Raw genomic sequence first — 26,578 nt, 5'->3', positions numbered from 1 at the left:
GTAAAGCTCCCTCTACACTGTCCCCCCACTCCCAGGGACAGGGGGTTAGATACAGAGTAAAGCTCCCTCTACACCGTCCCCCATTCCCAGGGACAGAGGGTTAGATACAGAGTAAAGCTCCCTCTACACTCCCCCCCACTCCCAGGGACAGGGGGTTAGATACAGAGTAAAGCTCCCTCTACACTGACCCCCCACTCCCAGGGACAGGGGGTTAGATACAGAGTAAAGCTCCCTCTACACCGTCCCCCATTCCCTGGGACAGGGGGTTAGATACAGAGTAAAGCTCCCTCTACACTGTCCCCCCACTCCCAGGGACAGGGGGGGTTACATACAGAGTAAAGCTCCCCCTACACTGTCCCCCCACTCCCAGGGACAGGGGGTTAGATACAGAGTAAAGCTCCCTCTACACCGTCCCCCATTCCCTGGGACAGAGGGTCAGATACAGAGTAAAGCTCCCTCTACACTGTCCCCCCACTCTCAGGGTCAGGGGGTTAGACACAGAGTAAAGCTCCCTCTACACTGTCCCCCCACTCCCAGGGACAGGGGGTTAGACACAGAGTAAAGCCCTCTCTACACCGTCCCCCCACTCCCAGGGACAGGGGGTTAGACACAGAGTAAAGCTCCCTCTACACTGTCCCCCCACTCCCAGGGACAGGGGGTTAGATACAGAGTAAAGCTCCCTCTACACTGTCCCCCACTCCCAGGGACAGAGGGTTAGATACAGAGTAAAGCTCCCTCTACACTGTCCCCCCACTCCCAGGGACAGGGGGTTAGATACAGAGTAAAGCCCTCTCTACACCGTCCCCCACTCCCAGGGACAGGGGGTTAGATACAGAGTAAAGCTCCCTCTACACCGTCCCCCCACTCGCAGAGAAATGACACAAAGGTGAATATGTGACGAGTCTTTATTGTCCGTTTTTGGAGGGGGTCGTTCACAGCCGAAAGGTCTCGGTCGCGGCCTGTCTTTCGCCTCCCTCACCATCCTCCTGGAGCCCAGGATGGGGCACTGCTCACAGGCGATCCTCCTCACGCACAGTCTCACTCACCGAGACAGGACAGGCGTCAGCAAACCTGGAACAGGAACAGGCTGACACAGGTCAGTGACGGGATCACCCACAGTCCCACACACACCGACACTGACAGTCCCACACACACTGACACTGACAGTCCCACACACACAGACACTGACAGTCCCACACACACAGACACTGACAGTCCCACACACTGACACTGACAGTCCCACACACACCGACACTGACAGTCCCACACACACCGACACTGACAGTCCCACACACACAGACACTGACAGTCCCACACACACAGACACTGACAGTCCCACACACTGACACTGACAGTCCCACACACACCGACACTGACAGTCCCACACACACTGACACTGACAGTCCCACACACTGACACTGACAGTCCCACACACACTGACACTGACAGTCCCACACACACCGACACTGACAGTCCCACACACAGACACTGAAAGTCCCACACACACGGACACTGACAGTCCCACACACACTGACACTGACAGTCCCACACACAGACACTGACAGTCCCACACACCGACACTGACAGTCCCACACACACCGATACTGACAGTCCCACACACACTGACAGTCCCACACACACTGACACTGACAGTCCCACACACACCGATACTGACAGTCCCACACACACTGACAGTCCCACACACTGACACTGACAGTCCCACACACACTGACAGTCCCACACACTGACACTGACAGTCCCACACACGCTGACAGTCCCACACACGCTGACACTGACAGTCCCACACACACTGACACTGACTGTCCCACACACAGACACTGACAGTCCCACACACACTGACACTGACAGTCCCACACACACAGACACTGACAGTCCCACACACTGACACTGACAGTCCCACACACACCGACACTGACAGTCCCACACACACTGACACTGACAGTCCCACACACTGACACTGACAGTCCCACACACACTGACACTGACAGTCCCACACACACCGACACTGACAGTCCCACACACAGACACTGAAAGTCCCACACACACGGACACTGACAGTCCCACACACACTGACACTGACAGTCCCACACACAGACACTGACAGTCCCACACACCGACACTGACAGTCCCACACACACCGATACTGACAGTCCCACACACACTGACAGTCCCACACACACTGACACTGACAGTCCCACACACACCGATACTGACAGTCCCACACACACTGACAGTCCCACACACTGACACTGACAGTCCCACACACACTGACAGTCCCACACACTGACACTGACAGTCCCACACACGCTGACAGTCCCACACACGCTGACACTGACAGTCCCACACACACTGACACTGACTGTCCCACACACAGACACTGACTGTCCCACACACAGACACTGACAGTCCCACACACACTGACACTGACAGTCCCACACACACTGACAGTCCCACACACTGACACTGACAGTCCCACACACGCTGACAGTCCCACACACGCTGACACTGACAGTCCCACACACGCTGACAGTCCCACACACTGACACTGACTGTCCCACACACACTGACAGTCCCACACACTGACACTGACAGTCCCACACACGCTGACAGTCCCACACACGCTGACACTGACAGTCCCACACACGCTGACAGTCCCACACACTGACACTGACAGTCCCACACACACTGACAGTCCCACACACACAGACACTGACAGTCCCACACACGCTGACAGTCCCACACACGCTGACACTGACAGTCCCACACACGCTGACAGTCCCACACACACTGACACTGACAGTCCCACACACGCTGACACTGACAGTCCCACACACGCTGACAGTCCCACACACACCGACACTGACAGTCCCACACACACTGACACTGACAGTCCCACACACAGCGACACTGACAGTCCCACACACACCGACACTGACAGTCCCACACACAGCGACACTGACAGTCCCACACACACTGACACTGACAGTCCCACACACACTGACACTGACAGTCCCACACACACTGACACTGACAGTCCCACACACACCGACACTGACAGTCCCACACACACAGACACTGACAGTCCCACACACACTGACACTGACAGTCCCACACACACAGACACTGACAGTCCCACACACACAGACACTGATAGTCCCACACACCGACACTGACAGTCCCACACACCGACACTGACAGTCCCACACACCGACACTGACAGTCCCACACACACTGACACTGACAGTCCCACACACACTGACACTGACAGTCCCACACACAGACACTGACAGTCCCACACACCGACACTGACAGTCCCACACACACCGACACTGACAGTCCCACACACACTGACACTGACAGTCCCACACACACCGACACTGACAGTCCCACATACACTGACACTGACAGTCCCACACACACTGACACTGACAGTCCCACACACACTGACACTGACAGTCCCACACACAGACACTGACAGTCCCACACACACCGACACTGACAGTCCCACACACTGACACTGACAGTCCCACACACAGACACTGACAGTCCCACACACACACACATTGACAGTCCCACACACTGACACTGACAGTCCCACACACACCGACACTGACAGTCCCACACACCGACACTGACAGTCCCACACACACTGACACTGACAGTCCCACACACACTGACACTGACAGTCCCACACACCGACACTGACAGTCCCACACACCGACACTGACAGTCCCACACACACAGACACTGACAGTCCCACACACACACACTGACAGTCCCACACACACACACTGACAGTCCCACACACCGACACTGACAGTCCCACACACACTGACACTGACAGTCCCACACACACCGACACTGACAGTCCCACACACACAGACACTGACAGTCCCACACACACTGACACTGACAGTCCCACACACACAGACACTGACAGTCCCACACACACAGACACTGATAGTCCCACACACCGACACTGACAGTCCCACACACCGACACTGACAGTCCCACACACACTGACACTGACAGTCCCACACACACTGACACTGACAGTCCCACACACAGACACTGACAGTCCCACACACCGACACTGACAGTCCCACACACACCGACACTGACAGTCCCACACACACTGACACTGACAGTCCCACACACACCGACACTGACAGTCCCACACACAGACACTGACAGTCCCACACACCGACACTGACAGTCCCACACACACCGACACTGACAGTCCCACACACACTGACACTGACAGTCCCACACACACCGACACTGACAGTCCCACACACACTGACACTGACAGTCCCACACACACTGACACTGACAGTCCCACACACACTGACACTGACAGTCCCACACACAGACACTGACAGTCCCACACACACCGACACTGACAGTCCCACACACAGACACTGACAGTCCCACACACACCGACACTGACAGTCCCACACACTGACACTGACAGTCCCACACACAGACACTGACAGTCCCACACACACACACACTGACAGTCCCACACACTGACACTGACAGTCCCACACACACCGACACTGACAGTCCCACACACACTGACACTGACAGTCCCACACACACTGACACTGACAGTCCCACACACACAGACACTGACAGTCCCACACACACCGACACTGACAGTCCCACACACCGACACTGACAGTCCCACACACACTGAGACTGACAGTCCCACACACACCGACACTGACAGTCCCACACACACTGACACTGACAGTCCCACACACACCGACACTGACAGTCCCACACACACTGACACTGACAGTCCCACACACAGACACTGACAGTCCCACACACACCGACACTGACACTGACAGTCCCACACACACAGACACTGACAGTCCCACACACCGACACTGACAGTCCCACACACACAGACACTGACAGTCCCACACACACCGACACTGACACTGACAGTCCCACACACTGACACTGACAGTCCCACACACACTGACACTGACAGTCCCACACACCGACACTGACAGTCCCACACACACTGACACTGACAGTCCCACACACACCGATACTGACAGTCCCACACACACTGACAGTCCCACACACACTGACACTGACAGTCCCACACACACCGATACTGACAGTCCCACACACACTGACAGTCCCACACACTGACACTGACAGTCCCACACACACTGACAGTCCCACACACTGACACTGACAGTCCCACACACGCTGACAGTCCCACACACGCTGACACTGACAGTCCCACACACACTGACACTGACTGTCCCACACACAGACACTGACAGTCCCACACACACTGACACTGACAGTCCCACACACACTGACAGTCCCACACACTGACACTGACAGTCCCACACACGCTGACAGTCCCACACACGCTGACACTGACAGTCCCACACACGCTGACAGTCCCACACACTGACACTGACTGTCCCACACACACTGACAGTCCCACACACTGACACTGACAGTCCCACACACGCTGACAGTCCCACACACGCTGACACTGACAGTCCCACACACGCTGACAGTCCCACACACTGACACTGACAGTCCCACACACACTGACAGTCCCACACACACAGACACTGACAGTCCCACACACGCTGACAGTCCCACACACGCTGACACTGACAGTCCCACACACGCTGACAGTCCCACACACACTGACACTGACAGTCCCACACACGCTGACACTGACAGTCCCACACACGCTGACAGTCCCACACACACCGACACTGACAGTCCCACACACACCGACACTGACAGTCCCACACACAGCGACACTGACAGTCCCACACACACCGACACTGACAGTCCCACACACAGCGACACTGACAGTCCCACACACACAGACACTGACAGTCCCACACACACTGACACTGACAGTCCCACACACACTGACACTGACAGTCCCACACACACCGACACTGACAGTCCCACACACACAGACACTGACAGTCCCACACACACTGACACTGACAGTCCCACACACACAGACACTGACAGTCCCACACACACAGACACTGATAGTCCCACACACCGACACTGACAGTCCCACACACCGACACTGACAGTCCCACACACACTGACACTGACAGTCCCACACACACTGACACTGACAGTCCCACACACAGACACTGACAGTCCCACACACCGACACTGACAGTCCCACACACACCGACACTGACAGTCCCACACACACTGACACTGACAGTCCCACACACACCGACACTGACAGTCCCACATACACTGACACTGACAGTCCCACACACACTGACACTGACAGTCCCACACACACTGACACTGACAGTCCCACACACAGACACTGACAGTCCCACACACACCGACACTGACAGTCCCACACACTGACACTGACAGTCCCACACACAGACACTGACAGTCCCACACACACACACATTGACAGTCCCACACACTGACACTGACAGTCCCACACACACCGACACTGACAGTCCCACACACCGACACTGACAGTCCCACACACACTGACACTGACAGTCCCACACACACTGACACTGACAGTCCCACACACCGACACTGACAGTCCCACACACCGACACTGACAGTCCCACACACACAGACACTGACAGTCCCACACACACACACTGACAGTCCCACACACACACACTGACAGTCCCACACACACACACTGACAGTCCCACACACCGACACTGACAGTCCCACACACACTGACACTGACAGTCCCACACACACCGACACTGACAGTCCCACACACACAGACACTGACAGTCCCACACACACTGACACTGACAGTCCCACACACACAGACACTGACAGTCCCACACACACAGACACTGATAGTCCCACACACCGACACTGACAGTCCCACACACCGACACTGACAGTCCCACACACACTGACACTGACAGTCCCACACACACTGACACTGACAGTCCCACACACAGACACTGACAGTCCCACACACTGACACTGACAGTCCCACACACACCGACACTGACAGTCCCACACACACTGACACTGACAGTCCCACACACACCGACACTGACAGTCCCACACACAGACACTGACAGTCCCACACACCGACACTGACAGTCCCACACACACCGACACTGACAGTCCCACACACACTGACACTGACAGTCCCACACACACCGACACTGACAGTCCCACACACACTGACACTGACAGTCCCACACACACTGACACTGACAGTCCCACACACACTGACACTGACAGTCCCACACACAGACACTGACAGTCCCACACACACCGACACTGACAGTCCCACACACAGACACTGACAGTCCCACACACACCGACACTGACAGTCCCACACACTGACACTGACAGTCCCACACACAGACACTGACAGTCCCACACACACACACACTGACAGTCCCACACACTGACACTGACAGTCCCACACACACCGACACTGACAGTCCCACACACACTGACACTGACAGTCCCACACACACTGACACTGACAGTCCCACACACACAGACACTGACAGTCCCACACACACCGACACTGACAGTCCCACACACCGACACTGACAGTCCCACACACACTGAGACTGACAGTCCCACACACACCGACACTGACAGTCCCACACACACCGACACTGACAGTCCCACACACACTGACACTGACAGTCCCACACACAGACACTGACAGTCCCACACACACCGACACTGACACTGACAGTCCCACACACACAGACACTGACAGTCCCACACACCGACACTGACAGTCCCACACACACAGACACTGACAGTCCCACACACACCGACACTGACACTGACAGTCCCACACACTGACACTGACAGTCCCACACACACTGACACTGACAGTCCCACACACCGACACTGACAGTCCCACACACACTGACACTGACAGTCCCACACACACACACTGACAGTCCCACACACCGACACTGACAGTCCCACACACACTGACACTGACAGTCCCACACACACCGACACTGACAGTCCCACACACACCGACACTGACACTGACAGTCCCACACACACAGACACTGACAGTCCCACACACCGACACTGACAGTCCCACACACACAGACACTGACAGTCCCACACACACCGACACTGACACTGACAGTCCCACACACACCGACACTGACAGTCCCACACACACCGACACTGACAGTCCCACTGACACTGACACTGACAGTCCCACACACTGACACTGACAGTCCCACACACCGACACTGACAGTCCCACACACTGACACTGACAGTCCCACACACACTGACACTGACAGTCCCACACACAGACACTGACAGTCCCACACACAGACACTGACAGTCCCACACACAGACACTGACAGTCCCACACACTGACACTGACAGTCCCACACACACTGACACTGACAGTCCCATAAACACAGACACTGACAGTCCCACACACACTGACACTGACAGTCCCACACACAGACACTGACAGTCCCACACACCGACACCGACAGTCCCACACACACCGATACTGACAGTCCCCCACACCGACACTGACAGTCCCACACACACAGACACTGACAGTCCCACACACAGACACTGACAGTCCCACACACACCGACACTGACAGTCCCACACACACCGACACTGACAGTCCCACACACACTGACACTGACAGTCCCACACACTGACACTGACAGTCCCACACACACAGACACTGACAGTCCCACACACACTGACACTGACAGTCCCACACACAGACACTGACAGTCCCACACACACTGACACTGACAGTCCCACACACACAGACACTGACAGTCCCACACACACCGACACTGACAGTCCCACACACCGACACTGACAGTCCCACACACACTGACACTGACAGTCGCACACACCGACACTGACAGTCCCACACACACCGACACTGACAGTCCCACACACACCGACACTGACAGTCCCACACACACCGACACTGACAGTCCCACACACACCGACACTGACAGTCCCACACACACCGACACTGACAGTCCCACACACACCGACACTGACAGTCCCACACACTGACACTGACAGTCCCACACACACTGACACTGACAGTCCCACACACAGACACTGACAGTCCCACACACTGACACTGACAGTCCCACACACACTGACACTGACAGTCCCATAAACACAGACACTGACAGTCCCACACACACTGACACTGACAGTCCCACACACAGACACTGACAGTCCCACGCACACCGACACTGACAGTCCCACACACACAGACACTGACAGTCCCACACACCGACACTGACAGTCCCACACACACCGATACTGACAGTCCCCCACACCGACACTGACAGTCCCACACACACAGACACTGACAGTCCCACACACAGACACTGACAGTCCCACACACACCGACACTGACAGTCCCACACACACCGACACTGACAGTCCCACACACACTGACACTGACAGTCCCACACACTGACACTGACAGTCCCACACACACAGACACTGACAGTCCCACACACACTGACACTGACAGTCCCACACACAGACACTGACAGTCCCACACACACTGACACATGACAGTCCCACACACACTGACACTGACAGTCCCACACACAGACACTGACAGTCCCACACACACTGACACTGACAGTCCCACACACACAGACACTGACAGTCCCACACACACCGACACTGACAGTCCCACACACCGACACTGACAGTCCCACACACACTGACACTGACAGTCGCACACACCGACACTGACAGTCCCACACACACCGACACTGACAGTCCCACACACACTGACACTGACAGTCCCACACACACCGACACTGACAGTCCCACACACACTGACACTGACAGTCCCACACACCGACACTGACAGTCCCACACACACTGACACTGACAGTCCCACACACCGACACTGACAGTCCCACACACTGACACTGACTGTCCCACACACACTGACACTGACAGTCCCACACACCGACCCTGACAGTCCCACACACACCGACACTGACAGTCCCACACACACCGACACTGACAGTCCCACACACTGACACTGACAGTCCCACACACAGACACTGAGTCCCACACACTGACACTGACAGTCCCACACACAGACACTGGCAGTCCCACACACACTGACTGTCCCACACACACTGACACTGACAGTCCCACAGACAGACACTGACAGTCCCACACACACCGACACTGACAGTCCCACACACACTGACACTGACAGTCCCACACACCGACACTGACAGTCCCACACACTGACACTGACTGTCCCACACACACTGACACTGACAGTCCCACACACCGACACTGACAGTCCCACACACACCGACACTGACAGTCCCACACACACAGAGACTGACAGTCCCACACACAGACACTGACAGTCCCACACACACCGACACTGACAGTCCCACACACACAGACACTGACAGTCCCACACACACACACTGACAGTCCCACACACACACACACTGACAGTCCCACACACACACACACTGACAGTCCCACACACAGACACTGACAGTCCCACACACACACACACTGACAGTCCCACACACACACACAATGACAGTCCCACACACAGACACTGACAGTCCCACACACACCGACACTGACAGTCCCACACACCAACACTGACAGTCCCACACACACCGACACTGACAGTCTCACACACCGACACTGACAGTCCCACACACCAACACTGACAGTCCCACACACACCGACACTGACAGTCCCACACACACTGACACTGACAGTCCCACACACACTGACACTGACAGTCCCACACACACCGACACTGACAGTCCCACACACACCGACACTGACAGTCCCACACACCGACACTGACAGTCCCACACACACCGACACTGACAGTCCCACACACACCGACACTGACAGTCCCACACACACTGACACTGACAGTCCCACACACCGACACTGACAGTCCCACACACACTGACACTGACAGTCCCACACACCGACACTGACAGTCCCACACACTGACACTGACTGTCCCACACACACTGACACTGACTGTCCCACACACCGACCCTGACAGTCCCACACACCGACCCTGACAGTCCCACACACACCGACACTGACAGTCCCACACACACCGACACTGACAGTCCCACACACTGACACTGACAGTCCCACACACAGACACTGACAGTCCCACACACTGACACTGACAGTCCCACACACAGACACTGACAGTCCCACACACACTGACAGTCCCACACACACTGACACTGACAGTCCCACAGACAGACACTGACAGTCCCACACACAGACACTGACAGTCCCACACACAGACACTGACAGTCCCACACACACTGACACTGACAGTCCCACACACAGACACTGACAGTCCCACACACTGACACTGACAGTCCCACACACAGTCACTGACAGTCCCACACACTGACACTGACAGTCCCACACACCGACACTGACAGTCCCACACACCGACACTGACAGTCCCACACACACTGACACTGACAGTCCCACAGACAGACACTGACTGTCCCACACACACTGACACTGACAGTCCCACAGACAGACACTGACAGTCCCACACACACCGACACTGACAGTCCCACACACACTGACACTGACAGTCCCACACACCGACACTGACAGTCCCACACACTGACACTGACTGTCCCACACACACTGACACTGACAGTCCCACACACCGACACTGACAGTCCCACACACACAGAGACTGACAGTCCCACACACAGACACTGACAGTCCCACACACACAGACACTGACAGTCCCACACACACACACTGACAGTCCCACACACACACACACTGACAGTCCCACACACACACACACACTGACAGTCCCACACACAGACACTGACAGTCCCACACACACCGACACTGACAGTCCCACACACACTGACACTGACAGTCCCACACACACCGACACTGACAGTCCCACACACACTGACACTGACAGTCCCACACACACTGACACTGACAGTCCCACACACAGACACTGACAGTCCCACACACACCGACACTGACAGTCCCACACACTGACACTGAAAGTCCCACACACTGACACTGAAAGTCCCACACACACACACATTGACAGTCCCACACACTGACACTGACAGTCCCATACACACCGACACTGACAGTCCCACACACCGACACTGACAGTCCCACACACACTGACACTGACAGTCCCACACACACTGACACTGACAGTCCCACACACCGACACTGACAGTCCCACACACCGACACTGACAGTCCCACACACACAGACACTGACAGTCCCACACACACACACTGACAGTCCCACACACACACACTGACAGTCCCACACACCGACACTGACAGTCCCACACACACTGACACTGACAGTCCCACACACACCGACACTGACAGTCCCACACACACAGACACTGACAGTCCCACACACACTGACACTGACAGTCCCACACACACTGACACTGACAGTCCCACACACACAGACACTGACAGTCCCACACACCGACACTGACAGTCCCACACACACCGACACTGACAGTCCCACACACACTGACACTGACAGTCCCACACACACCGACACTGACAGTCCCACACACACCGACACTGACAGTCCCACACACACTGACACTGACAGTCCCACACACACTGACACTGACAGTCCCACACACACTGACACTGACAGTCCCACACACACCGACACTGACAGTCCCACACACAGACACTGACAGTCCCACACACACCGACACTGACAGTCCCACACACTGACACTGACAGTCCCACACACAGACACTGACAGTCCCACACACACACACACTGACAGTCCCACACACTGACACTGACAGTCCCACACACACCGACACTGACAGTCCCACACACACTGACACTGACAGTCCCACACACACTGACACTGACAGTCCCACACACACAGACACTGACAGTCCCACACACACCGACACTGACAGTCCCACACACCGACACTGACAGTCCCACACACACTGACACTGACAGTCCCACACACACTGACACTGACAGTCCCACACACACTGACACTGACAGTCCCACACACAGACACTGACAGTCCCACACACACCGACACTGACACTGACAGTCCCACACACACAGACACTGACAGTCCCACACACCGACACTGACAGTCCCACACACACCGACACTGACAGTCCCACACACCGACACTGACACTGACAGTCCCACACACACAGACACTGACAGTCCCACACACCGACACTGACAGTCCCACACACACCGACACTGACACTGACAGTCCCACACACTGACACTGACAGTCCCACACACACTGACACTGACAGTCCCACACACCGACACTGACAGTCCCACACACACTGACACTGACAGTCCCACACACTGACACTGACAGTCCCACACACACTGACACTGACAGTCCCACACACCGACACTGACAGTCCCACACACACTGACACTGACAGTCCCACACACACACACTGACAGTCCCACACACCGACACTGACAGTCCCACACACACTGACACTGACAGTCCCACACACACCGACACTGACAGTCCCACACACACCGACACTGACACTGACAGTCCCACACACACAGACACTGACAGTCCCACACACCGACACTGACAGTCCCACACACACAGACACTGACAGTCCCACACACACCGACACTGACACTGACAGTCCCACACACACCGACACTGACAGTCCCACACACACCGACACTGACAGTCCCACACACACTGACACTGACAGTCCCACACACACTGACACTGACAGTCCCACACACTGACACTGACAGTCCCACACACCGACACTGACAGTCCCACACACACTGACACTGACAGTCCCACACACACTGACACTGACAGTCCCACACACAGACACTGACAGTCCCACACACACTGACACTGACAGTCCCACACACACTGACACTGACAGTCCCATAAACACAGACACTGACAGTCCCACACACACAGACACTGACAGTCCCACACACACAGACACTGACAGTCCCACACACCGACACTGACAGTCCCACACACACCGATACTGACAGTCCCCCACACCGACACTGACAGTCCCACACACACAGACACTGACGGTCCCACACACAGACACTGACAGTCCCACACACACCGACACTGACAGTCCCACACACACCGACACTGACAGTCCCACACACACTGACACTGACAGTCCCACACACTGACACTGACAGTCCCACACACACAGACACTGACAGTCCCACACACACTGACACTGACAGTCCCACACACAGACACTGACAGTCCCACACACACTGACACATGACAGTCCCACACACACTGACACTGACAGTCCCACACACAGACACTGACAGTCCCACACACACTGACACTGACAGTCCCACACACACAGACACTGACAGTCCCACACACACCGACACTGACAGTCCCACACACCGACACTGACAGTGCCACACACACTGACACTGACAGTCGCACACACCGACACTGACAGTCCCACACACACCGACACTGACAGTCCCACACACACCGACACTGACAGTCCCACACACACTGACACTGACAGTCCCACACACACCGACACTGACAGTCCCACACACACTGACACTGACAGTCCCACACACCGACACTGACAGTCCCACACACACTGACACTGACAGTCCCACACACTGACACTGACTGTCCCACACACACTGACACTGACAGTCCCACACACCGACCCTGACAGTCCCACACACACCGACACTGACAGTCCCACACACACCGACACTGACAGTCCCACACACTGACACTGACAGTCCCACACACAGACACTGAGTCCCACACACTGACACTGACAGTCCCACACACAGACACTGGCAGTCCCACACACACTGACTGTCCCACACACACTGACACTGACAGTCCCACACACAGACACTGGCAGTCCCACACACACTGACTGTCCCACACACACTGACACTGACAGTCCCACAGACAGACACTGACAGTCCCACACACACCGACACTGACAGTCCCACACACACCGACACTGACAGTCCCACACACACTGACACTGACAGTCCCACACACCGACACTGACAGTCCCACACACTGACACTGACTGTCCCACACACACTGACACTGACAGTCCCACACACCGACACTGACAGTCCCACACACACCGACACTGACAGTCCCACACACACAGAGACTGACAGTCCCACACACAGACACTGACAGTCCCACACACACCGACACTGACAGTCCCACACACACAGACACTGACAGTCCCACACACACACACTGACAGTCCCACACACACACACACTGACAGTCCCACACACACACACACACTGACAGTCCCACACACAGACACTGACAGTCCCACACACACACACACTGACAGTCCCACACACACACACAATGACAGTCCCACACACAGACACTGACAGTCCCACACACACCGACACTGACAGTCCCACACACCGACACTGACAGTCCCACACACTGACACTGACAGTCCCACACACACTGACACTGACAGTCCCACACACACTGACACTGACAGTCCCACACACCGACACTGACAGTCCCACACACTGACACTGACTGTCCCACACACACTGACACTGACAGTCCCACACACACCGACACTGACAGTCCCACACACTGACACTGACAGTCCCACACACAGACACTGACAGTCCCACACACACTGACACTGACAGTCCCACACACACAGACACTGACAGTCCCACACACACTGACACTGACAGTCCCACACACTGACACTGACAGTCCCACACACAGACACTGACAGTCCCACACACTGACACTGACAGTCCCACACACAGACACTGACAGTCCCACACACACTGACAGTCCCACACACACTGACACTGACAGTCCCACAGACAGACACTGACAGTCCCACACACCGACACTGACAGTCCCACACACCGACACTGACAGTCCCACACACAGACACTGACAGTCCCACACACACTGACACTGACAGTCCCACACACAGACACTGACAGTCCCACACACAGTCACTGACAGTCCCACACACTGACACTGACAGTCCCACACACTGACACTGACAGTCCCACACACACTGACACTGACAGTCCCACACACCGACACTGACAGTCCCACACACCGACACTGACAGTCCCACACACAGACACTGACAGTCCCACACACACCGACACTGACAGTCCCACACACACAGACACTGACAGTCCCACACACAGACACTGACAGTCCCACACACACTGACACTGACACTCCCACACACAGACACTGACAGTCCCACACACACTGACACTGACAGTCCCACACACAGACACTGACAGTCCCACACACAGTCACTGACAGTCCCACACACTGACACTGACAGTCCCACACACTGACACTGACAGTCCCACACACACTGACACTGACAGTCCCACACACCGACACTGACAGTCCCACACACCGACACTGACAGTCCCACACACAGACACTGACAGTCCCACACACACCGACACTGACAGTCCCACACACACAGACACTGACAGTCCCACACACAGACACTGACAGTCCCACACACACTGACACTGACACTCCCACACACCGACACTGACAGTCCCACACACACCGACACTGACAGTCCCACACACACAGACACTGACAGTCCCACACACAGACACTGACAGTCCCACACACACTGACACTGACACTCCCACACACAGACACTGACAGTACCACACACAGACACTGAAACACCCCCATACACAGACCCACACAGACACCCCACACCCCCCCAGACACACACCCACACACACATACAGACACAGACACTCACATACCCCCAACCACAATCACACATCCCCCCACGCACCCCCCCACACAGACACCCCCCCCACACACAGTCACACACAACCCCCACACACATACTGACACACACACACCCCACACACAGACACTCACAAACCCCACACACACAGACACGCACCCCACACACCCACACACACACTCACACATCCCCACGCACCCACCCTCATACACACATATCCACACACACCGACACTCATACACCCCCCCCACACACAGCCACACACCCCCCACACAGACACACACCCACACACAGACACACCCACACACCCCCACGCACCCACACACATGCACACACCCACACACACAGACACACATACATACAGACACCCACATACTCACACCCACACACACCCCCTCACATACTGACAGAGAGGCAGACCATGTCCACATTGGTGTACAAGGGTGTAGGGGGGCAGGGGATAGAGGTGGGAACACTCCTGATATATACATAGGGAGAGAGAGAGAGGGAGGGAGAGAGAGAGAGAGAGAGGGAGGGGGAGAGAGAGAGAGGGAGGGAGAGAGAGAGAGAGAGAGGGAGGGAGAGAGAGAGAGAGGGAGGGAGAGAGGGAGGGAGAGAGAGAGGAACAGTGAGAGAGAGAGAGAGAGAGAGGGAGGGAGAGAGAGATTGTGAGAGAGTGAGGTGGAGAGGGAGAGAGAGGTGGAGAGAGATAGTCAGAGGGGGGATAGGGAGAGAGAAAAAAAGGGAGAGAGAGATAGTGAGAGGGAGAGAGAGAGAGAGAGAGAGAGAGAGAGATAGTGAGAGGGAGAGAGAGAGAGAGAGAGAGAGAGAGGGAGTGAGTGAGAGAGGGAGAGTGAGAGGGAGAGTGAGAGGGAGAGAGGGAGAGTGAGAGGGAGAGAGAGATAGTGAGAGGGAGAGAGAGAGAGAGAGAGAGAGAGAGAGGGAGTGAGTGAGAGAGAGATAGTGAGAGGGAGAGAGGGAGAGTGAGAGGGAGAGAGAGATAGTGAGAGGGAGTGAGAGATAGTGAGAGGGAGAGAGAGATAGTGAGAGGGAGAGAGAGATAGTGAGAGGGAGAGAGAGATAGTGAGAGGGAGAGAGGGAGAGTGAGAGGGAGAGAGGGAGAGTGAGAGGGAGAGAGAGTGAGATAGTGAGAGGGAGAGAGAGAGAGAGGGAGTGAGTGAGAGAGAGGGAGAGAGAGATAGTGAGAGGGAGAGAGAGAGAGAGAGAGAGGAAGAGAGAAAGGGAGGGATATTGAAATAGAGGGATCGTGAGAGGGAGGGAGGAAGAGAAACAGGTGAATGTGAGGTGATGTATTCAGGGAAGTCTAATTCTGGAGCGAATTATCGAGTGAACGGGAGAGCTTTGGGAAAGGTTGGTGGGCCGAGAGAGATCTGGGGGCGCAGGCCCACCGTACCCTGGAGGGTGGGTAGAGTGGGCAAGGGTTTGCCTTCGTGGGACGGGGTATAAGAGCTGGCAGCTCACGTTAACATGGGACAGGACATTGGTTCGGCTGCGTTTGGAATCCCACGTTCCCAAAAGGAGGTGGACGCTTTGGAGAGGGTGCAGAGGAAGGTTTCTGAGGACGCTGCCTGGGGTGGAAGGTGCTGGCTACGAAGAGAGGTTGAGTCGGTTCGGTTTGTTTTCACTAGATTGAGGTGGGGGGTCGGCGGGGGGGACCCTGATTGAGGTTTACAAGATCGTGAAGGGTATAGATAGAGACAAGCTTTTTCCCCAGTGTGAAGGATTCGATAAGGGGACATCGTGCATTCAAGGTGAGAGGTGGAAAGTTTAAGGGGGGGGGTACATGCGGTAAGTACTTCAGACAGAGGGTGGTGGGTGTCTGGAACACGTTGCCAGCAGAGGTGGAAGAGACAGGCACCGGAGATTCATTTAAGATGGGTCTGGGCAGATGCATGAGGAAGGAGGTGGGGGAGCAGAGGGATACACATACTTTGGAATTGGGCGACAGGTTTGGACAGTGGATTTGGATCGGCTCAGGCTTAGAGGGCCGAAGGGCCTGTTCCCGGGCTGGACATTTTCAAGTGTTCAGTGGGGGGGAGAGGAGAGAGAGAGAGAGAGAGAGACTGCGAGAGGAGCAAAGAGAATGAGAGAGGGGAGAGAGAGAGAGGGAGGGGAGAAGGAGGGGGAGAGAGAGAGGGAGGGGGGGGTAGAGAGAGGGAGGGGGAGAGAAAGAGAGAGGGGAGAGAGGGGAGAGAGAGAGGGAGGGGGGTAGAGAGAGGGAGAGAGAAAGAGAGAGGGGAGAGAGAGAGGGAGGGGGTAGAGAGAGGGAGGGGGAGAGAGAGAGAGGGGGGGAGGGGAGAGGAGAGAGAGAGAGAGAGACTGCGAGAGGAGCAAAGAGAATGAGAGAGGGGAGAGAGAGAGAGGGAGGGGAGAAGGAGGGGGAGGTGAGATAGGGAGGGGGAGGGGGAGGGGGAGAGAGATAGGGGTAGAGAGAGAGAGGGGGGAGGGGGAGGGGGGTGAGAGAGGGAGGGGAGAGAGGGGGAGAGAGAGAGAGGGGGCCTCGGAGGGGGAGGGGGAGAGAGATAGGGGTAGAGAGAGAGAGGGGGGAGGGGGAGGGGGGTGAGAGAGGGAGGGGAGAGAGGGGGAGAGAGAGAGAGGGGGCCTCGGAGGGGGAGGGGGAGAGAGATAGGGGTAGAGAGAGAGAGGGGGGAGGGGAGGGGTAGAGAGAGAGAGGGGGGAGGGGGAGGGGGTGAGAGAGGGAGGGGAGAGAGGGGGAGAGAGAGAGAGGGGGCCTCGGAGGGGGAGGGGGAGAGAGATAGGGGTAGAGAGAGAGAGGGGGGAGGGGGAGGGGTAGAGAGAGAGAGGGGGGAGGGGGAGGGGGTGAGAGAGGGAGGGGAGAGAGGGGGGCAGGGGGCAGGGGGGAGACAGAGAGAGGGGGGAGAGAGAGAGAGGGGGAGAGAGAGAGGGGGAGAGAGAGAGGGAGGGGAGAGAGAGAGGGGGGGAGAGAGAGAGAGGGGGGAGGGACAGAGAGAGGGAGGGGGAGAGAGAGAGAAGGAGGGGGAGAGAGAGACAGGGGAACGGGGAGAGGGGGAAGAGAGAAGGGGGGGGAGAGGGAGGGCAGAGAGAGAGAAGGAGGGGGAGGGAGAGCACTGGAGAGGGGGGGTAGAGAGAGAGGGAGGGGGAGAGAGAGAGAGGGACGGGGGAGAGAGAGAGAGAGGGAGGGTGCGAGAGAGAGAGGGAGGGGGAGAGGGAGAGAGGGAGAGAGGGACGGGGGAGAGAGAGAGGGAGGGTGCGAGAGAGAGAGAGTGCGGCGTTGGGACAGGATGGAAGCGGGACTCACTGACGACCCATTGGCCGCCTCAAACTGGAACGACTCAGTCATTCATTCATTCCTGTGGGATCTTCCTCTGCACAGAGACCAGTCACCATCACGGTATGGGGTATCCTCAGATAGAGAGGGGGCACATGGGGGGGAGGGCAGGCCGGGAGGTCGGTGGGGGGGTGGGGGGGGGTGGGGGGGGGGGTGCAGTGAGGTGTGAGAAACACACACCAAAAATACACAGCAAATCGCTCCAACTTCCCTCACATCGCGCTGTCAGTGACTAAGGGAGAGAGAGAGAAAGAGAGATTATACACTGACCCGACAGTACGGTACTGAGGAAAGCTCCCTCTACACTGTCCCCCCACCCCCAGGGACAGGGGGTTAGATACAGAGTAAAGCTCTCTCTACACTGTCCCCCCACCCCCAGGGACAGGGGGTTAGATACAGAGTAAAGCTCTCTCTACACTGTCCCCCCACACTCCCAGGGACAGGGGGTTAGATACAGGGTTAAAGCTCTCTCTACATTGTCCCCCCACTCCCAGGGACAGGGGGTTAGATACAGAGTAAAGCTCCCTCTACACTGTCCCCCCCCCACTCCCAGGGTCAGGGGGGTTAGATACAGAGGAAAGCTCTCTCTACACCGTCCCCCCCCCCACTCCCAGGGACAGGGGGGTTAGATACAGAGGAAAGCTCCCTCTACACTGTCATAATAAACTCTGACCCGTGCAGTGTGTCTCTCTAAGCGCAAAGCCCAGGCCCTGGCCCTGCTGTCTCCTTCCCCCCTGAGACACATTACCCTCCCTCGCGGTCAGGCTTCAGCACTTACAGTAGGCCGCACGATGTCAGCACAAGGGAGATCGGGATCCCAGTCCTGGGGGGGGGGGGGGGGGGGGGGGGGGGGGGGGTGGACTCGTTCCCAATTTCCCGCCAAATCTGCTCCCCCCCCTTCCCCACCCCCCCTACCCAGAACCATCCCGCTTCCCCCCCCCCCCCACACCCCCGCCTCGAGCCGCCAACCTCCTCTCTCGGACATTCGGGTGTCCAAGTCGGGACGTCCTCAGCGCCTCAGACAATAACAGTCTCCCTCCCCCCCCCCCCCCCCACCACCCCCCCCCCAACCCCCCCCCCCAACCCCCCCCCCAACCCCCCCCCAACCCCCCCAATCCGCCAGGGGGAGGTCGGGGGGTGGGGGGAGGGAGAGGGTCAAAGGTTATGGCTTGACGGGGAGGACGTGGGACGGAAGACAGGAAGGGTCAGCCGAGCGGCCTGGGGGTTTGTTGGTGCGGGAGGGGCCCGGTCTCTCTCCCCTTCCCCCCCCCCACCCCGCCAACTTCTGTGACCTTACCCTTTTTCCCGCGTGTCTCCGGGACGAGGCTCTCTTGCCGATTGGCGAGGATGAAGGCCAGGACGGACAGGACGAGGGCGTCCAGGGCCCCAAGCACCGCTAGGCCGAAGGCCCAGTGGACGCTGCAGGAGCCCAGCGCGTAACTCCCGGCCCGCGACCCGCAGAGCGCTCGCACCTCCGGCGCCTCCCAGCTGTCCGGGAAGGTCACACATCCCAGGGTCTGGCAACTGGCTGGGAACACGAGAGAGAGAGAGAGAGAGAGAGAGGTGAGGAAGCTGGCCTCTCACCTGAACCACCCCTCCGCCCCCTCACCGTAGCTCCCTCACAGCGTCCCCCCTCTCCCCTGAGGAAGCTGGGCTCATTAGGAATGCCCGGCTGGGCTCCAACACTCCCTCCCTCCCACCCCCAAGTGAGCTGGACTCATTAGGAATGCCCGGCTGGGCTACAACACTCCCTCCCATGCCCCCGAGGTAGCTGGGCTCATTAGGAATGCCCGGCTGGGCTCCAACACTCCCTCCCTCCCACCCCCAAGTGAGCTGGACTCGTTAGGAATGCCCGGCTGGGCTACAACACTCCCTCCCATCCCCCCGAGGTAGCTGGGCTCATTAGGAATGCCCGGCTTGGGCTCCAACACTCCCTCCCTCCCACCCCCGAGGTAGCTGGGCTCATTAGGAATGCCCGGCTGAGCTCCAACACTCCCTCCCTCCCACCCCACCGGAGGTAGCTGGGCTCATTAGGAATGCCCGGCTGAGCTCCAACACTCCTCCCTCCCACCCCCCAATGCTGAGGGGCTGTGGTGTGTGTCTACAGGACGCACTGCAGCAACTCTCCTCCAACAGTGCCTTCCAAAACCTGCCCCCTCCCGAAATGTTGAGGGGCAGCAGGTGTGAGGCACCCTGTCCCCGCAAGTTCCCCTCCGACTTTTGACCCACGACCCCTTGCCCCATCCCCCCTGACAGGGACCGATATGGGTCATTCCTACAGAGATAGAGTCCTGAGACTCCCTCCCCCAGGGAGGGGGTGAGGGGTGGGGATGGGGGCACGGTCTCCCTTCAACAAAACGGTGTGGGGGGATTTGCAGGGCTCACCCTCCCCCCCCCCCCACCCATTACCTCCCAACCCCATCTCCTCAAGGTGGGCAACAGGCTGGAGGAGGAGGAGGGCTGAATGGCCTCCTGTCCCTGTGTAACAGGCTGGAGGAGGAGGGGCTGAATGGCCTCCTGTTCCTGTGTAACAGGCTGGAGGGAGGGAGGAGGGGCTGAATGGCCTCCTGTTCCTGTGTAACAGGCTGGAGGAGGAGGGGCTGAATGGCCTCCTGTTCCTGTGTAACAGGCTGGAGGAGGAGGGGCTGAACGGCCTCCTGTTCCTGTGTAACAGGCTGGAGGAGGAGGGGCTGAATGGCCTCCTGTTCCTGTGTAACAGGCTGGAGGAGGAGGGGCTGAATGGCCTCGTGTTGCTGTGTAACAGGCTGGAGGGAGGGAGGAGGGGCCTGAATGGCCTCCTGTTCCTGTGTAACAGGCTGGAGGAGGAGGGGCTGAATGGCCTCCTGTTCCCGTGTAACAGGCTGGAGGAGGAGGGGCTGAACGGCCTCCTGTTCCTGTGTAACAGGCTGGAGGAGGAGGGGCTGAATGGCCTCCTGTTCCTGTGTAACAGGCTGGAGGAGGAGGGGCTGAATGGCCTCCTGTTCCTGTGTAACAGGCTGGAGGAGGAGGAGGGGCTGAATGGCCTCCTGTTCCTGTGTAACAGGCTGGAGGAGGAGGAGGGGCTGAATGGCCTCCTGTTCCAGTGTAACAGGCTGGAGGAGGAGGGGCTGAATGGCCTCCTGTTCCTGTGTAACAGGCTGGAGGAGGAGGGGCTGAATGGCCTCCTGTTCCAGTGTAACAGGCTGGAGGAAGAGGGGCTGAATGGCCTCCTGTTCCTGTGTAACAGGCTGGAGGAGGAGGAGGGGCTGAATGGCCTCCTGTTCCTGTGTCACAGGCTGGAGGAGGGAGGGGGCTAAATGGCCTCCTGTCCCTGTGTAACAGGCTGGAGGAGGAGGCGGGGCTGAATGGCCTCCTGTTCCTGTGTAACAGGCTGGAGGAGGAGGAGGGGCTGAATGGCCTCCTGTTCCTGTGTAACAGGCTGGAGGAGGAGGAGGGGCTGAATGGCCTCCTGTTCCAGTGTAACAGGCTGGAGGAGGAGGGGCTGAATGGCCTCCTGTTCCTGTGTAACAGGCTGGAGGAGGAAGGGCTGAATGGCCTCCTGTTCCTGTGTAACAGGCTGGAGGAGGAGGGGCTGAATGGCCTCCTGTTCCTGTGTAACAGGCTGGAGGAGGAGGAGCTGAATGGCCTCCTGTTCCTGTGTAACAGGCTGGAGGAGGAGGGGGCTGAATGGCCTCCTGTTCCTGTGTAACAGGCTGGAGGAGGAGGAGGGGCTGAATGGCCTCCTGTTCCTGTGTAACAGGCTGGAGGAGGAGGGGCTGAATGACTCCTGGTTCATCCTTCAGTCTGATCGTCCAAGGCTGGCGTGGGGAGGGGAGGGAGGGGGAGGAGGGGGGAGACCGAGTCGGGGTGTACAGCCATTTAGGGCATATTTGGGGGTTCCCCAGCCCCACCCACCCTGCTGCAGCCACCCGGAGGCTATAAACACTGCTGCTATTCCACAACAGCGGCATCACCCAACGATTGTACCTTTCAGGAGTGCCTCCTCTTGCCTCTCTTCCCCGTCCCACCCCCCCCCCCTCCTTGCGTGTACCGCCAACCTTCACGCATTCGGCGGTGGCTCGGTTATGCAGTGCCCCTGTCCACTCCCCCCCCACCCCCCCCCAACCCACCCCCCCCCCCACCTGCCCCCCCCCCCCCCTCCCCCTCCACCCCCCACCTCTGGCTTGGCGCTTTTCCCATTTGTGTTGCATCTCTGGCGTGTTTGGGCTGGCTGGGCATCGACAGGAGTCACGTGTGGCTTGGGTAGCGCCCCCCCCCCCCCACCAAACCCTCCCCCGGTCCCTCTCTTCACCCGACTTCCCCTGCAGAGATCAGCTCGGCCCAAGACTAGTCAGTGCAATGGGTTGGTAGGCCGAGATTGAAGCCTGGAGCTTTCTTGCCCAGAGATTTAATGCCCTCTGCCATAGCAGGGTAGAGGGGAGGCTATCCCTCGAAGTAGGCCGAGATCGGAGCCTGGGGCTTTCCTGCTCAGATTTTAAGGCGCAGCACCACAGCGGGTTGTAGAGGAGGCTATAAACTCATAGTAGGCCGAGATTGAAGCCTGGAGCTTTCCTGCCGAGAGATTTACGGTCTGTACCATAGCAGGGTAGAGGGAAGGTTATCACTCGAAGTAGGCCGAGATTGAAGCCTGGAGTTTTCCTGCCCAGTACCACAACAGATTATAGTAGGGGAGGGATTTAACAGGAAGTAGGCCGAGATTGAAGCCTGGAGTTTTCCTGCCCAGTACCACAGCAGATTATAGGGGGGGGGGGGGGGGGGGGGGGGGGCAATAACAGGAAGTAGGCCGAGATGAAGCCTGGAGATTTCCTGCCCAGTACCACAGCAGATTATAGGAGGGGGGCAATAACAGGAAGTAGGCCGAGATTGAAGCCTGGAGTTTTCCTGCCCAGTACCACAGCAGATTATTGGGGGGGGGGGGGGTGCAATAATAGGAAGTAGGCCGAGATTGAAGCCTGAACTTTTCATGCCCACTGATTTATGCCCAGTACCATGGCAGGTGACAGGGATGGCAATAACAGGAAGTAGGCCGAGATTGAAGCCTGGAGCTATCCTGCCCAGATGTTTGGGCAGCGGGAAGAGCGCGCGGGCGGTGGGGAGAGTGCGTGGGTGAGGCGTACCGGCTGAGAACTGGAGCCAGGCGCACACCTTGTAGACGGTGGCCGGGTTGCAGCAGCGGTGAAGGGCCAGGCCGAGGCAGATGCTGGCCAGGACCAGGGCCAGGGCGGCGCCCACGAATCCAGCCGGGGTCCGGAAGGAGGGCACCGGGGCGAGGGCGGCCAGAGAGCCCTGGCACCGGGGCGGCCCCTCGGTCTGCTGGCACAGCTGGAAGAGGCCGAAGGAGCCGGGGGGGGGCCAGGCCGGAGCCTGGGGCCTGCACCCAGCCTGGTTCAGTCAGCACCACCACCTCCACCAAGGCCAGGCACAGGGTGCAGACGGCCCAGAGGGCAGCCACTGCCCGAGCGTTCCTGACAAAGTCCGTCTGGTACAGGGGTGCCACGTCCTGAACTGTCAGCATCTCGGTGCGGAGGGATCCCACAGGCAGCACCGTCCTGACTCTCTCTCTCTCTCTCTGTGTCGCACATCGAGGGGCTGCTGCAGGACTGTGAGGAACTGCAGTGCATCCTGAGCAGGGATACGCTCCGAAGTGACAGCTAATCCATCAGGGACTCTCTCTCACACACACACACACGCACGCACACACTCGCTCTCTCTCTAAGACACACGGACCTCTGCCTCTTCCTTCAGCTCCCAGATCACCGCAGGACAGCACAGACACAGAGAGCTCTGACAACGCACACACTCTCTCCCTCTCACACACAGATAGAATCACCCACTCTCTCACACACACACACAGATAGAATCACCCACTCTCTCAGACACACACACACACAGATAGAATCACCCACTCTCTCAGACACACACACACACACACAGATAGAATCACCCACTCTCTCAGACACACACACACACAGATAGAGTCACCCACTCTCTCAGACACACACACACACAGATAGAGTCACCCACTCTCTCACACACACACACACAGATAGAGTCACCCACTCTCTCACACACACACACACAGATAGAATCACCCACTCTCACAGACACACACACACAGATAGAATCACCCACTCTCTCAGACACACACACAGATAGAATCACCCACTCTCTCAGACACACACACACACACAGATAGAATCACCCACTCTCTCAGAGACACACACACAGATAGAATCACCCACTCTCTCAGACACACACACACAGATAGAATCACCCACTCTCTCAGACACACACACACACAGATAGAATCACCCACTCTCTCAGACACACACACACACACACAGATAGAATCAC

At 57.5% G+C, this 26,578-nt stretch overlaps 1 protein-coding gene across 4 annotated transcripts; it reads right to left on the bottom strand.

Moving 5' to 3' along the window:
* Positions 1-887: 887 nt before the first annotated feature.
* LOC140471396 (LHFPL tetraspan subfamily member 4 protein-like) lies at positions 888-26,063 on the bottom strand. Of its 4 annotated transcripts, none has more exons than XM_072567416.1 (4): positions 25,370-26,063; positions 21,522-21,752; positions 20,405-20,456; positions 888-1,071 (listed from the first exon to the last, which is right to left on the bottom strand). In XM_072567416.1, exons 1-3 carry the CDS (start codon positions 25,737-25,739, stop codon positions 20,437-20,439), a joined length of 621 nt encoding a protein of 206 aa, XP_072423517.1. In that variant the 5' UTR covers positions 25,740-26,063; the 3' UTR covers positions 888-1,071; positions 20,405-20,436. The 4 variants fall into 4 exon arrangements, with proteins under 4 accessions (XP_072423517.1, XP_072423515.1, XP_072423516.1 ...); XM_072567414.1 differs by having other exon boundaries at positions 25,342-26,060; XM_072567415.1 differs by lacking the exon at positions 20,405-20,456 and having other exon boundaries at positions 25,370-26,059.
* Positions 26,064-26,578: the final 515 nt, after the last annotated feature.

This window comes from Chiloscyllium punctatum, unplaced genomic scaffold (assembly GCF_047496795.1).
Source record: "Chiloscyllium punctatum isolate Juve2018m unplaced genomic scaffold, sChiPun1.3 scaffold_67, whole genome shotgun sequence".
NCBI lineage: Eukaryota > Metazoa > Chordata > Chondrichthyes > Orectolobiformes > Hemiscylliidae > Chiloscyllium > Chiloscyllium punctatum.
The sequence above is the reverse complement of the archived record's forward strand: the minus strand, read 5'-3'. Positions and strand labels throughout refer to the sequence as shown.